Source organism: Narcine bancroftii, chromosome 5, assembly GCF_036971445.1.
Source record: "Narcine bancroftii isolate sNarBan1 chromosome 5, sNarBan1.hap1, whole genome shotgun sequence".
Classification (NCBI taxonomy): Eukaryota; Metazoa; Chordata; class Chondrichthyes; order Torpediniformes; family Narcinidae; genus Narcine; species Narcine bancroftii.
Genome location: NC_091473.1, coordinates 192,967,578 through 192,983,403, shown reverse-complemented (window position 1 = coordinate 192,983,403; position 15,826 = coordinate 192,967,578). Strand labels below are relative to the sequence as shown.

At 55.9% G+C, this 15,826-nt stretch overlaps 1 protein-coding gene across 2 annotated transcripts; it reads right to left on the bottom strand.

Annotated features, from left to right (window-relative positions):
• Positions 1 to 600: 600 nt before the first annotated feature.
• mrpl9 (mitochondrial ribosomal protein L9) lies at positions 601 to 9,352 on the bottom strand. 2 transcript variants are annotated; one of them, XM_069940463.1, is made up of 7 exons: positions 9,090 to 9,285; positions 7,434 to 7,593; positions 6,939 to 7,063; positions 6,765 to 6,818; positions 5,901 to 6,002; positions 1,663 to 1,746; positions 601 to 1,035 (listed from the first exon to the last, which is right to left on the bottom strand). In XM_069940463.1, the coding sequence occupies exons 1-7, from the start codon at positions 9,207 to 9,209 to the stop codon at positions 880 to 882; spliced, it is 801 nt and encodes a 266-aa protein (XP_069796564.1). In that variant the 5' UTR covers positions 9,210 to 9,285; the 3' UTR covers positions 601 to 879. The 2 variants fall into 2 exon arrangements, with proteins under 2 accessions (XP_069796564.1, XP_069796565.1); XM_069940464.1 differs by lacking the exon at positions 7,434 to 7,593 and having other exon boundaries at positions 9,090 to 9,352.
• Between the last annotated feature and the right edge of the window lie 6,474 nt (positions 9,353 to 15,826).

The following is a 15,826-nucleotide window of genomic DNA, read 5'->3' as shown; positions in this document are numbered from 1 at the left end:
AGCTGGAAGTGATTCTGCCTGGCCCGCAGGAAAAAGGAATCTCAGAGTTGTATGTGATGTCATGTATAAATCTGAAATATGGGCTTCAGGGGGAAGTCGGGAGAACACGACCCAATCCTCATCGAGGGCTCAGTAGCGGAGAGGGTGAAGAACTTCAAACTCCTGGGTGTCAACATCTCTGAGGATCTGTCCTGGAGCCTCCACATCGATGCAGACACAGAGAAGGCTCGTCAGTGGCTATATTTTGTGAGGTGTTTGAGGAGATTCAGTACATTACCAGACTCTCGTAAATGTCTACAGGTGGACCGTGGAGAGCACCACTGTCTCGTGTGGAGGTGCCAACACACAGGTCGAGAATAAACTCCAGAAGGTTGTTAACTCGGCTCACATCACAGGCATCAGTCTTCACTCCATCGAAGACGTCGACATGAGGTGGAGTCTTAAAAAGCAGCTTCTAACTTCAAGGACCCCAGCACCCAGGCCACGCCCTCTTCCCTCTGCTACCACCAGCAAGGAGGAACATGAGCTTAAAGACGAGCACAAGGACAGTTTCTTCCCCTCTGCCATCGGATTCCTAAATGATCAATGAACTGCTTTACCTTTCATCCACTATTATTTTTATTTTTTATAGTAATGTTGTAAGATGCTGCAAACACTGAATTTCATGACTTGTTCATTATAATAAATTCTAATTCTGTGGTGGGAATGGCTGTCGACTGAAAATGGCGAGTTTATTGTGACACCTCTCTCTCACTGAAGGTTCACAGACACCAGACTGGTGGACGTCACCCTCCACCCAAGCCGGTCACAGTGCCACGGACATTCTCCGCCCACACACAGGCCTATCCCACCTCGTACAGGGGCAAGGGGGCCTAGTGGTCACCTGCTCTCCTCGCTCTCCCCTTCCTTGTCCGCTGCCAGCCCCTCCTGCTCCCTCTGCTGTTGGTGTTTCAGCCACTCCTTGTACCGCCTGGTCTTTGGGCGTTCAAAGTTCACCACTGACATGGGCACACGGACTGTGTCGATGCCGTTCACCTGCAGGGCACAAAGAGGGCCATAAGATCTCAGCCCCACCACCACAGCCGCAAAATGGTTTGCCCCCAGTCAGCACTGTATCTATGACCTTCTCCAATTTACAGCACTGGGACACGAGCAGCTGACACTGGGCCTTACAGCTTTGACCTTTCATCTCCACCTGCAAATTCGTTTACCAACAACATTGTGTTCCTTATAAACATTGTAAATAGACTTTACTTAGCCCTCAGAGTGACCAAGGACCCAGGGTAGAGGGTGCTTCACTCTCTGTCGAAACAGAGGTCAGTGTGGAGAGGGGCTTTACTCAGTGACTGAACCCAGGAGTGTGTGATGGGACGGTACAGAGGAAGCTTCATTCTGTTGGAATGTGTGACGGGATGGTGCAGGGGGAACTTCACTGTGTCTGACCCCAGTAGTATGTTACGGGATGGTGCAAAGGGAACTTCACTGTGTCTGACCCCAGGAGTGTGTTACGGGATGGAGCAAAGGGAACTTCACTCTGTGTCTGACCACATGAGTGTGTGATACGATGGTATGGAGGAGCCTTGCCTTAACCCTGCTGTGGCGTAGACGGACACCGTGACACATGACGGGTGATGGAACCTGTGGGTGGTTTGCATTACTCACCGTGACCTCGCACCAGTGCTCGCCCCAGCGGGTGATGGGCTCGTCGGGAATCCTCAGTGCATCTGGTGGCACAAAGACCTGCAGCTGGGGGAGAAACATGCACACGTTAGCCCTGGCCCGAAACGTTGGCCAGTCCTCTGCTTCCACAAACAATGCTTGACTGACTGGATTCCTGCTTTCCTCGTCTTGCCCCGTGTGTTGGCTGGAGACTAGTCACCCGTGGGAAGGGGGCTGACTCCATGCTACTGGCCTCATCACCACCAGCCTTACATCACTTGAGGGAAGGGTCTGTAGCAGTTGTGGGACGGAACGGAAATGTTCAGAATCAGAATCTATTGTTATGAACACGTACAAAATTCATTGTTTGTGACAGCGTCACAGTGCTAACATTTATATAAACCACATTTCAAAATAAATAAAATAGAAGCATACATCACAGCACTGAAACAGGCCCTTCAGCCCTTCTAGTCTATGCTGTACTATTTTTCTGCCTAGTCCCACTGACATGCACCGTCCATCACCCTTCCTACCTTCCTACCCATGTACCCATCCAAATTCTTTTTAAATGTTACAACTGTTCCCACATTCACTTCAGCTTCGTTCCATACCCCACCACTCACTGTGCAAAGAATCTCCCCCCTCATGTTCACCCTTAACCCACGTCCTCTGGTTTGTATCTCACCTACCTCCAGTGGAAAAAGCCGACCTACATTTACTCTGTCTGTCCCCCTCATCATTTTAAATACCTCGATCAAATCTCCCCTCATTTTTCTACGCTTTGGGGAATAAAGTCCTGAGGTCCAGGCAACATCTGAGTAAATCTTCTCTGCACTCTTTCAATCCTGTAGTTAGGTGACCAAAACTGTACACAATACTCCATATTTGGTCTTACGAATAACTTAAGACAACGTGACCATAACATCTCAACTCCTATACTCAATATTTTGATTTATGAAGTCCAATTTGCCAAAAGGTCTCTTTACAACCCTATCCACCTGCGACACATGTATCTGTATTACCAAGTCCCTCTGTTCTACCACTCCTCAGGGCCCAACCATTTACCGAATACATCCTTTCTTAGTTTGTCCTTCCAAAATGCAACTCCTCACACTTGTCTGCATTAAATTCCATCTGCCATTTTTCAGCCCATTTTTCCTGCTGGTCACTGTCCACATCTATAATCTTGGTGTCATCTGCAAACTTGCTGATCCAATTCACCACACTATCATCCAGATCATTGATATAAATGACAAACTGCAATGGTCCCAGGCCTCCACTCTCGGAAGCAATTATCCACCACCACCATACTCCTGTGTAGCTAACGTTGAATCCAGTTTACCATCTAACCATACCGACCTTCTGAACCTTCCCAACTAACCTCCCATGTTGGACCTTGTCAAAGGCCTTACTAAATAGTGCAAGAAAAAGACAAAGTGAGGTTATGTCTGTGGTTCATTGATCATTCAGGAATCTAACAGTAGCGGGGAAGAAGCTGTCCTTGTGCCACTGGGTGCTCGTCTTCAGACTCCTGTAACTTTTTCCCCCTGATGGTTGCAGAGTGAAGAGGCCATGGCCTGGGTTGAGGGGGTCCTTGAGGATAGAGGCTACTTCCTTAAGACACTGTTTCTTGTAGATGTCCTCGATGGAGTGGTCCAGTGCCTGTGACGTCGCAGGCTGCGTTAACAACCCTCTGGATTTTTTTCTTGTCCTGATCGTTGGCACCTCTGTACCAGGCAGTGATGAAAGCAACCAGAATGCTCTCCCTGGTCCACCTGTAGAAGCTTTCGACTGTCTTTGGTGATGTACTGAATTTCCTCAAATACCTCACAAAGTATAGCCGCTGGCGAGCCTTCTTCACGACTGCGTCAACATGGAGGCTCCAGAGATGTTGACGCCCAGGAATATGAAGTTTTTGACCCTCTCTACTGCTGACCCCTCAATGAGGACTGGATCATGTTCTCCTGATTTCCCCCAGAAGTCCACTATCTTAGTTTTGCTAACGTTGAGTGCAAGGTTGATGTGACACCATTTAACGAGCTGACGTATCTCCCTCTTGAAGGCTTCCTCATTGCCGCCTGTGATTCTACCAACAATCATGGCATGTGTACTTTCACACACTGAGATGCAGTGAAAAGCTTCCTTTTGTGTGCTACCCAGACAATTCAACTCAAACTTAAGTACAGCAGGTAGCACAACAATAACACAAAAGTGCAGGGTGCCGTGTTACAGATGCAGTGTAAGGTGCCATGTTGCACACACAGGGTGCTGTGTTACACAGATGCAGAACAGGGTGCCGTGTTACACAGACAGGGCGCCTGGTTGCACACACAGTGCAGTGTTGACACGGAGCAAAGGGACAGTTAAAACAGTACAAGGACATCACCTTTTACAAATGAGACCCATTCAAGTGTCTGAGAGCAGCAGGAAAGAAGCTAGCCTTGAATCTGGATGTTTGCATGTTCAAGAGTGACCGGGGTCAAGGGGGTGGAGTGGGCAGGGAAAGTAACTGGGCTGTGGGAAAGGGGGTACTGGGTTTTTTTTATGTGTCGGGAACAGGAGGTCCTGTTGGAGGGAAGGGAAGGGGTGGGCGCCCATTGAAAGTGAATGGCCTGTGCACCCATCTATCACTAATAATCTTCCAGGAATCAGTGGAGTCTGATGTGGTTTTGGAGGATCGCAAATGTCACTCCGCTGTTTTAGAAGGGAGCGAAGCAGCAGAAAGGGCGCCTAACGTTGGTGGTTGGGAAGCTGTCAAGGATGAGATTACGGAATACCTGGAGGTGCCTGAAAAGACAGGCCCAAGTCAGCATCGTTTTCTTAAGGGAAAATAATTCCTGGCAAACCCACTGCAATTTTTTTGAAGAGATCACAGCAGGATAGACAGCTCGGTGGTTAGAGCACTGGTTTTGTAAACCAGGGGTTGCGAGTTCATCCCTCGTGGAGGCCACATTTCTGTGAGGGGCGCTGACAAAGTGGCGATTCTCTGCCTTATGGTCAACAAAGTTAAAGAATTTCATGGGTGTTACATTCTCAATGTAGTATTATGTGACGGAAATGGGACTTTTACCTCTGTGTTATGTATTTGGGCTTTCAAAAGGCCTTTGACAAGGCTGCTAAACAGGGTGAGAGCCCGTGGAATTACATGGCTAGAGCATTAGCTGGGATCCTCTTCTGGTTGGTTACCAGTGATGCACCACAGGGGTCGGTCGGTGCTGGGGCTGCTGCTTTATTCATGTCGTATGTTAATGATTGGGATTGCAGAATAAGCGGTTGCAGATGATACTAACATAGGCGGTGCTGAGACCAAAAGGCTGCAGTGGGACTTGGATGGATGAGGAGACCGGGCAAAGAGGTGGCAGATGGAATACAATGTTGGAAAGTGTCTGGTCGTGCATTTTGGTGGAATAAATAGTTGGGGAGAAAATTCTAAATTCCGAGGTGCAGGGGGATTTGGGAGTCCTCATGCAGGATTCCCTGAAGGTTTAGACGTCTCGGCGGTCATTTCCAGAGAGATATCATGGATGTGATGTTGAGACTCTATAAAGCACTGGTGAGACCTCACTTGGAGTACCGTGTACAGTTTAGGATGCCTTCTTTAAGATGTACTGGCATTGGAGAGGGTTCAGGGATTTACTAGAATGAGATCAGGAATGAAAGGGTTAGTACATGAGTAATGATTGTCGGCTCTTGGACTGCACTCGTTGGGAGTACAGAAGGATGAGGAGGGGACCTCATCAAGGCATTTTGAATACTGAAAGGCCTTGTCAGAGTAGATGTGGTCAGGGAGTCGAGGACAAGAGGGCACAACTTCAGATAAAAGGACTTCAATTTAAAACAGAGGTGTGGAGAAATCTCTTTAGTCAGAAGGCTGTGAGTCTGTGGAATTTGTTGCAACAGGCGGCTGTGAAAGCGAAGTCACTGGGTGGATTTAAGCCAGAGATTGACAGGTATTTGATTCATTAGGGCATCAAGGGTTATGGAGAGTGGGGCTGAGTGGGAGGGTGGATCAGCTCATGATTAGAAAGGCAGAGAAGATTCGATGGGCCAACTTCTGCACCTATAACTGGTGATCACACTGGGAGCTAATCCAATCTTGTCACCTCGCCCACCTCTCTCAGCAGCCCCGAGGGAGGCTTGCACAGAGAGATTCCGCAGGGCGACCCTGCCTGCTCTGCTTCCAGTGGGGATGGCCCTGGGATATGGGCCAGAAGAGAGAGGGTCTCCTGGGACAGGCTCACCTCCTTCAGGAAATGCCGGCAGACAATGTCCTTGCTCAGCTCCCAGCTCACGTTGTTCTTCATCCTCACGGTCAAACGCAAACCCCTCAGGAACTCCACCATCTGCAGGGCAAGAGGAGCAGAGAGGTGGGCGAGGGAGCGGCAACCTCCACCATACCAGGGGCAACGTTCAGCCCAATACAGGCAGAGCCAAACTGTCAGGGTCCACACCCCCACAAATCAAATAAATCCCCCTGAAGGAGCCGACAGCCACAGTTCCCTTGTTCAGCTGGGTGGCACTGGTGCCTCTTCATTAGCTGTCCCCACGGTCCCCGCAGGGAACAACAACAACTCTCTCACCCTTTGCCGGTTTGAATTCAGTCAATCTCAGATTGTTCCGTGGCTGACTGCCGAGGCTATTCGACCGAACCCTGTGGGAGTTGGCCATTCACCCAGAAACCTCAGGGACAACATGGGGAATCAATCGGTGTGGGCATCGTGGAGGGGAGGGGGTAACTGAGAGAGGTAGGGTTGCAAGGGTCAAAGGGGGTGCCAGAGACAAGGAGGGGTTTAGGGAACATGAGAGGGGTACAGAGACAGGGAGGAGTGTAGGGGACCGGGGAAGGGGGGTTACAGAGTCAGGGAGGGGTATAGAGGACTGGACGGGGTTCCAGAGACAGGGAGGGATTTAGGGGACTGGAGGGGGATACAGAGACAGGGAGGGGTGTAAGGGACCAAAGGGGGTTACAGAGAGAGGGAGGAGTGTTGGCGACCAAGAGGGTTCTGAAATACTGAATAGTGTAGGGACAAAGGGCGATGGGGTGCAAGAACATACATGGGTCATAGAGAACAGGAGAGGTGGATGAGAAAGTATGTGGTACTTACCTTCTCTCCACTTTGTGTCTGCATCCTCTCTTCCGTCTCTCCTTCCCGGAACAACTGTCACATCAGAACCATTGATTAGCAGAGATCTTCTCCTCGTTTCCCCCACTCCCTTCTCCCACCACCTCCCCCAGCCTGCAACGCCACTTCTCCCATTGGTTTCAAGGCCACACCCACCCTGCACTCCTGTTTGAATGAGGCCTTGTTTTCCAGTGAAGCGTAGACAGCAAGTCCCTGGGGCAGCAGCCGGTTGCGACCGAATGATTTTTTCACAAAGACTGTGTCCCCTCGCTCTCCGAGCTCTGTGGGAGGGTTGGGAGGAACAAGTAAGTGAGACAGAACCCTGCGCCAGGGTCCCAGATTGTAGTGTGGATAGCACAACGTTGTTACAGCTCCGCGGCCCGGGTTCGAATCCTACACTGTCTCTAAGGAGTTTGTACATTCTCCCCGTGTCTGTGTAGGTTTCCTTTGGGTGGTCAGGTTTCCTCCCACCCTTCAAACGTACCAGGGGTTGTAGGTTAATTGAGTATAATAATTGGGCGGCATGGACTCAGGGGGTGAAAGGACTTGTTATGGTGCTGTATGTCCAAATTAAAAGTCTTTCCTGTGTTCAGACTCGATGCTCTTTGAACCCCACAAACTGGTTTCCCTTCCCACATCCGAGTTACGTACTGGGGACGCTCTGTGTTAGGACCAACTCCAGGTCCTCCTTGGGGGCTTTCTTCCTGTCCTCCACCAGCCTGTACACTCGGTGCCTCTTGGGGTGAAGCCTGGCCTGCTTGCCCTCCTTGGGGAGTGGAACCTGCCACCAGCGTTCAACAATCACTGTCCTCTGTTGGAACAAGCAGAGTTCCCGCAATGAGGTGAGCGGAACTGAACACAATCATACTCAAGTGTGGTCTCACCGGAGATTTGTAGAGCTGCAACGCAACCTCATGCCTCCTGAACTCAATCGCACAACTAATGAAGCCCAGCATTCCATGGGCCTTATTCACTGTCCTATCAACTGTGCGGCAACCTTGAAAGATCGATGGATAAAGTATCTCTGGATTTAGACCCCAAGGTCCCTCTGTTCCTTAGCACTGATAAGGTTCTGACCATTAACCCTGTACTCTGCCTTCTGGTTTGAGCTTCCAAAATGCATCACCTCGCACTTATCCGGATTGAACTCCATCTGCCACTTCACTGCCCAACTCTACATCCTGTCAATACCCTGTTGTTACCTCGAACAACCTTCTACCCCAACCACGACACTTCCAACCTTTGTATCATCTGCAAACTTACCGATCCATCTATCAGCTTCAGAGAGAACCTTTTGCATCCCCTGACTCAAGTAGTCAACCCCCAATTTTAGACAGAGATCCCCAGTTCCAGATTCTCCTGGAGGAGGAGATGCCCTTCACACATCTATCCTGCTAAGAGGTATCAAGATCTTGTGGTTTCATACATTCAACTCATAACCTGAGCCCAATAACCTTTATGCTCCAGGAAGTAACCCAGTAAACCTCTGAATTGATTCAGTGTCCCACATGAGACACACCCTTTTTCCCACTAACCCCTCCACCTCCTCTCTCATCAGACCCTCTTCACCCCACCATCCATTCTCTGATCACATCCCAACCCCCACACCCCTCTGTGTCCCCAACAATCCCCTCTCCACAATCCCCACCTGCCCATTAACCCTTCCATTAATTCAATCATGACACCTCAACCCCCAGCCCACTCCATGTCCCCCCTACAAAATCCCCTCTCCACAACCTAAACCCCACCCTCCTCATCACACTCCCTTTGCCACAACAACACCACCCCGACCAACAGCTCGGTCCCTCTGTCTCACCACTTCCACCTCTAATCCCCTTCAGCCCCCCATCACACCAGTCATCTCAAACACACCCACACTCAATTTCTCATCCCACAACCCCCAGCCCCTGCGCCCATCATACAACCCCCACCCACCGCACACACCAATAACTGCCCCACCCACAACGACAAGCCCCCTCCACCTCCCCCACTCAACAAACCCCACCCCATTCCACCTTGGCCCCATATCCCCAACTCTTCATCCACCTCCGAAATGACCCCCCAAACCCATCCCCTCCCCCTCTGCCCTCAATCCAATGACACCCTTCCTTTTTCCCAAGCCCTCCTCACAATCCCCAACCCCCTCCGACCCCCCTCACAACCTGCACCGCCTCCAAAAAACCCACCCCCTCCGCACAACCCCCACCCTCCTCCGCCACCCACCCAGAACCCCCACCCCCCCTCTCCACCCTTCATAAACCTACGACCCCTCGTGAATTCCACCGCAAGCGCCCCCTACTCTCTCACCGCCGCCGCGCTCAGCCCGACCCCGCGGCTCCCGGCCTCCCCCAGCACCCCTCCAGCTCCTCCGCCGGCCGGGCTGCTCCTTCCTGGCCGAAGCAAACACTGGAAGCCCCGTCGCCACATCAGACACGCGAGGCTGCGGATCGGCTAAGCACTGGCAGGCCCCGTCTCCACGGTGACGAGCAGCGAGGACCCCGCTCTGGAGGTGGCCGCCGCAGCGCCCGACGGCAAGAGGAGTCCCAAAAGGAAATGCAGCCATCCTCACCACCTCCGGTCCCCTACACCCCTCCCTGTCTGTAACCACCTCCGGTCCCCTACACCCCTCCCTGTCTGTAACCACCTCCGGTCCCCTACACCCCTCCCTACCTCTGTAACCCATTCGGTCCCCGACACCCCTCCCAGTCTCTGTCAACCCCTCCGGTCCCCTACACTCCTCCCTGTCTATGTCAACCCCTCCGGTCCCCTACACCCATCCCTGTCTGTAACCACCTCCGGTCCCCTACACCCCTCCCTGTCTGTAACCACCTCCGGTCCCCTACACCCCTCCCTGTCTCTGTTTTCCCCTCCGGTCCCCTACACCCCTCCCTGTCTCTGTCAACCCCTCCGGTCCCCTACACCCATCCCTGTCTGTAACCACCTCCGGTCCCCTACACCCCTCCCTGTCTATGTCAACCCCTCCGGTCCCCTACACCCATCCCTGTCTGTAACCACCTCCGGTCCCCTACACCCCTCCCTGTCTGTAACCACCTCCGGTCCCCTACACCCCTCCCTGTCTCTGTTTTCCCCTCCGGTCCCCTACACCCCTCACTGTCTATGTCACCCCCTCCGGTCCCCTACACTCCTCCCTGTCTCTGTCAACCCCTCCGGTCCACTACACCCCTCCATGTCTCGGTTTTCCCCTCCGGTCCCCTACACCCCTCCCTGTCTATGTCACCCCCTCCGGTCCCCTACACCCCTCCCTGTCTCTGTCACCCCTCCGGACCCCTACACCCCTCCCTGTCTCTGTTTTCCCCTCCGGTCCCCTACACCCCTCCCTGTCTCTGTAACACCCTCCGGTCCCCTACAACCCTCCCTGTCTATGTCACCCCCTCCGGTCCGCTACACCCCTCCCTGTCTGTAACCACCTCCGGTCCCCTACACCCCTCCCTGTCTCAGCCACCACCTCCGGTCCCCTACATCCCTCCCTGTCTCTGTAACCCATCCGGTCCCCGACACCCCTCCCTGTCTCTGTCAACCCCTCCGGTCCACTACACCCCTCCCAGTCTCTGTAACCCATCCGGTCTCCTACACCCCTCCCTGTCTCTGTTACACCCTCCGGTCCCCTACAACCCTCCCTGTCTATGTCACCCCCTCAGGTCCCCTACACCCCTCCCTGTCTCTGTCACCCCCACTGGTCCCTACACCCCTCCCTGTCTCTGTTTTCCCCTCCGGTCCCCTACACCCATCCCTGTCTATGTCACCCCCTCCGGTCCCCTACACCCCTCCCTGTCTCTGTTTTCCCCTCCGGTCCCCTACACCCCTCCCTGTCTCTGTAACACCCTCCGGTCCCCTACAACCCTCCCTGTCTATGTCACCCCCTCCGGTCCACTACAACCCTCCCTGTCTATGTCACCCACTCCAGTCCCCTGCACCCCTCCCTGTCTCTGTCACTCCCTCCGGTCTCTTACAACCCTCCCTGTCTATGTCACCCCCTCCAGTCCCTTACACCTCTCCCTCTCTCTGTCACCCCTCCGGTCCGCTACACCCCACTCTATCTCTGTAACCCCCTCTAGTCCCCTACACCCTTCCATGTCTCTGTAACCCCTTCCAGTCCCCTACACCCCTCCCTATCTCTGTCACTCCCTCTGGTAGCCTACACACCTCCCTGTCTCTGTAAACCCCTCCTGTCCCCTACACTCCTCCCTGTCTCTGTAACCACCTCTTGTCCCCTAAACACCTCCTGGTCTCTGTCACCCCCTCCGGTGCCATGCACACCTCCCTGTCTCTGTCACTCCCTCCAGTCCCCAACACCCCTCCCTGGCTCTGTAAACCCCTCCGGTCCCCTACACCCCTCCCTGTCTCTGTTACCCCCTCCAGACCCCTACACCCCTCCCTGACCCTGTATACCCCACCAGTCCCCTGCACCCCTCCCTGTCTATGTAACACCGTCCAGTCCCCTACACCCCTCCCTGTCTCTGTCACACCCTCTGGTCCCCTACACCCCTCCCTGTCCATGTCACCCCCTCTGGTCCCCTACACCCCTCCCTGTCTCTGTCACCCCCTTCGGTCACAGACACCCCTCCCTGTCTCTGTCAACCCACTGGTCCCTACACCCCTCCCTGTCTCTGTCACACCCTCTAGTCCCCTACACCCCTCCCTGTCCATGTCACCCCCTCTGGTCCCCTACACCCCTCCCTGTCTCTGTCACCCCCTCCGGTCCCCGACACCCCTCCCTGTCTCTGTCACCCCCTCTGGTCCCAACACCCCTCCCTGTCTCTGTTTTCCCCTCCGGTCCCCTACACCCCTCCCTGTCTCTGCCACCCACTCCGGTTCCCGAGACCCCTCCCTGTCTCTGTCACCCCCTCTGCTCCCGGACACCCCTCCCTGTCTCTGTCAACCCCTCCGGTCGCCGACACCCCTCCCTGTCTCTCTAAACACCTCCAGTCCCCTACACCCCTCCCTGTCTCTGTCACCCCGTCCGGTCCCCTGCACCACTCCCTGTCTCTGTCACCCCCTCCGTCCCCGACACTCCTACCTGTCTCTGTAACACCCTCCGGTCCCATACACCCTTCCCTGTCTCTGTCACCCCCTCCGGTCCCCTGCACCCCTCTCTGTCTCTGTCACCCCCTCCGATCCCCTACAACACTCTCTGTCTCTGTCACCCCCTCCAGTCCCCTACACCCCTCCCTGTCTCTGTCACCCCCTCTGGTCGCCTAGACACCTCCCTGTCTATGTCACCCCCTCCAGTCTCCTACACCCCTCTCTATCTCTGCAACCCCCTCTCGTCCCCTACACCCCTCCCTGTCTCTGTTACCCCTCCGATCCCCTACACTCCTCCCTGTCTCTGTAAACCCCTCCAGTCCCCCATACCCCTCCCTGTCTCTGTACCACCTCCGGTCCCCTACACCCCTCCCTGTCTCTGTCACCCCCTCCGGTCCACTACACCCCTCCCTGTCTCTGTAACCCATCCGGTCTCCTACACCCCTCCCTGTCTCTGTTTTCCCCTCCGGTCCCCTACACCCCTCCCTGTCTCTGAACACCCTCCGGTCCCCTACAACCCTCCCTGTCTATGTCACCCCCTCCGGTCCCCTACAACCCTCCCTGTCTATGTCACCCCCTCCAGTCCCCTGCACCCCTCCCTGTCTCTGTCACTCCCTCCGGTCTCCTACAACCCTCCCTGTCTATGTCACCCCCTCCAGTCCCTTACACCCCTCCCTCTCTCTGTCACCCCTCCGGTCCCCTACACCCCACTCTATCTCTGTAACCCCCTCTAGTCCCCTACACCCTTCCATGTCTCTGTAACCCCTTCCAGTCCCCTACACCCCTCCCTATCTCTGTCACTCCCTCTGGTAACCTACACACCTCCCTGTCTCTGTAAACCCCTCCTGTCCCCTACACTCCTCCATGTCTCTGTAACCACCTCTTTTCCCCTAAACACCTCCTGGTCTCCGTCACCCCCTCCGGTGCCCTGCACACCTCCCTGTCTCTGTCACTCCCTCCAGTCCCCAACACCCCTCCCTGGCTCTGTAAACCCCTCCGGTCCCCTACACCCCTCCCTGTCTCTGTTACCCCCTCCAGACCCCTACACCCCTCCCTGTCCCTGTATACCCCACCAGTCCCCTGCACCCCTCCCTGTCTATGTAACACCGTCCAGTCCCCTACACCCCTCCCTGTCTCTGTCACACCCTCTGGTCCCCTACACCCCTCCCTGTCCATGTCACCCCCTCTGGTCCCCTACACCCCTCCCTGTCTCTGTCACCCCCTCCGGTCCCCGACACCCCTCCCTGTCTCTGTCAACCCTCTGGTCCCTACACCCCTCCCTGTCTCTGTCACACCCTCTGGTCCCCTACACCCCTCCCTGTCCATGTCACCCCCTCTGGTCCCCTACACCCCTCCCTGTCTCTGCCACCCACTCCGGTTCCGGAGACCCCTCCCTGTCTCTGTCACCCCCTCTGCTCCCCGACACCCCTCCCTGTCTCTGTCAACCCCTCCGGTCCCCGACACCCCTCCCTGACTCTCTAAACACCTCCAGTCCCCTACACCCCTCCCTGTCTCTGTCACCCCCTCCTGTCCCCTGCACCACTCCCTGTCTCTGTCACCCCCTCCGTCCCCGACACTCCTACCTGTCTCTGTAACACCCTCCGGTCCCATACACCCTTCCCTGTCTCTGTCACTCCCTCCGGTCCCCTGCACCCCTCTCTGTCTCTGTCACCCCCTCCGGTCCCCTACAACACTCTCTGTCTCTGTCACCCCCTCCAGTCCCCTACACCCCTCCCTGTCTCTGTCACCCCCTCTGGTCGCCTAGACACCTCCCTGTCTATGTCACCCCCTCCAGTCCCCTACACCCCTCCCTGTCTCTGTCACCCCCTCCAGTCCCCTACACCCCTCTCTATCTCTGTAACCCCCTCTCGTCCCCTACACCCCTCCCTGTCTTTGTTACCCCTCCGATCCCCTACACTCCTCCCTGTCTCTGTAAACCCCTCCAGTCCCCCATACCCCTCCCTGTCTCTGTCACCCCCTCCGGTCCCCTGCACCACTCCCTGTCTCTGTCACCCCCTCCGGTCCCCGACACCCCTCCCTGTCTCTGTTACCCCCTCCAGACCCCTACACCCCTCCCTGTCCCTGTATACCCCACCAGTCCCCTGCACCCCTCCCTGTCTATGTAACACCGTCCAGTCTCTGTCACCCCCTCTGGTCCCCTCCACCCCTCCCTGTCTCTGTCGCCCCTCTGGTCCCCTACACCCCTCCCTATCTCTGCAACCCCCTCCAGTCCTCTACACTCGTCCATGTCTCTGTAAACCCCTCCAGTCCCCCACACCCCTCCCTGTCTCTGTCACCCCCTCCGGTCCCCAGCACCCCTCCCTGTCTCTGTCACCTCCTCCGGTCCCCGACACCCCTCCCTGTCTGTCACCCCCTCTGGTCCCCTACACTCTTCCCTGTCTCTGTCACCCCCTCCGGTCCCCTAAACTCCTCTCTGTTTCTGTAAACCCCTCCTGTCCCCTACACTCCTCCTTGTCTTTGTGAACCCCTCTGGTCCCCTACACTCCTCCTTGTCTTTGTGAACCCCTCTGGTCCCCTACACTCCTCCGTGTCTCTGTAAACACCTCTGGTCCCCTACACCCCTCCCTGTCTCTGTTTTCCCCTCCGGTCCCCTACACCCCTCCTTGTCTCTGTCACCCCCTCCGGTCCCCTACACTCCTCCCTGTCTCTGTAACCACCTCTGGTCCCCTACAGCCCTCACTGTCTCTGTTTTCCCCTCCGTTCCCCTACACCCCTCCTTGTCTCTGACACCCCCTCCGGTCCTCGACACCCATCCCTGTCTCTGTAAACCCCTCCAGTCCCCCATACCCCTCCCTGTCTCTGTCACCCCCACCAGTCCCCTGCACCCCTCCCTGTCTATGTAACACCGTCCAGTCCCCTACACCCCTCCCTGTCTCTGTCACACCCTCTGGTCCCCTACACCCCTCCCTGTGCATGTCACCCCCTCTGGTCCCCTACACCCCTCCCTGTCTCTGTCACCCCCTCCGGTCCCCGACACCCCTCCCTGTCTCTGTCAACCCTCTGGTCCCTACACCCCTCCCTGTCTCTGTCACACCCTCTGGTCCCCTACACCCCTCCCTGTCCATGTCACCCCCTCTGGTCCCCTACACCCCTCCCTGTCTCTGCCACCCACTCCGGTTCCGGACACCCCTCCCTGTCTCTGTCACCCCCTCTGCTCCCCGACACCCCTCCCTGTCTCTGTCAACCCCTCCGGTCCCCGACACCCCTCCCTGACTCTCTAAACACCTCCAGTCCCCTACACCCCTCCCTGTCTCTGTCACCCCCTCCGGTCCCCTGCACCACTCCCTGTCTCTGTCACCCCCTCCGTCCCCGACACTCCTACCTGTCTCTGTAACACCCTCCGGTCCCATACACCCTTCCCTGTCTCTGTCACTCCCTCCGGTCCCCTGCACCCCTCTCTGTCTCTGTCACCCCCTCCGGTCCCCTACAACACTCTCTGTCTCTGTCACCCCCTCCAGTCCCCTACACCCCTCCCTGTCTCTGTCACCCCCTCTGGTCGCCTAGACACCTCCCTGTCTATGTCACCCCCTCCAGTCCCCTACACCCCTCCCTGTCTCTGTCACCCCCTCCAGTCCCCTACACCCCTCTCTATCTCTGTAACCCCCTCTCGTCCCCTACACCCCTCCCTGTCTTTGTTACCCCTCCGATCCCCTACACTCCTCCCTGTCTCTGTAAACCCCTCCAGTCCCCCATACCCCTCCCTGTCTCTGTCACCCCCTCCGGTCCCCTGCACCACTCCCTGTCTCTGTCACCCCCTCCGGTCCCCGACACCCCTCCCTGTCTCTGTTACCCCCTCCAGACCCCTACACCCCTCCCTGTCCCTGTATACCCCACCAGTCCCCTGCACCCCTCCCTGTCTATGTAACACCGTCCAGTCTCTGTCACCCCCTCTGGTCCCCTCCACCCCTCCCTGTCTCTGTCGCCCCTCTGGTCCCCTACACCCCTCCCTATCTCTGCAACCCCCTCCAGTCCTCTACACT

Bases quoted from the DNA above. Each gene is read 5' to 3' on its own strand.
- mrpl9 (XM_069940463.1), bottom strand. From the start codon at position 9,209: ATGTGGCGACGGGGCTTCCAGTGTTTGCTTCGGCCAGGAAGGAGCAGC. The intron at 7,064-7,433 runs GTACGTAACTCG...ACCCTCCCACAG, and splicing joins CCTAACACAGAGCGTCCCCA to AGCTCGGAGAGCGAGGGGAC. The intron at 1,747-5,900 runs GTGAGCCTGTCC...TTTCTCCCCCAG, and splicing joins GCCGGCATTTCCTGAAGGAG to CTGCAGGTCTTTGTGCCACC.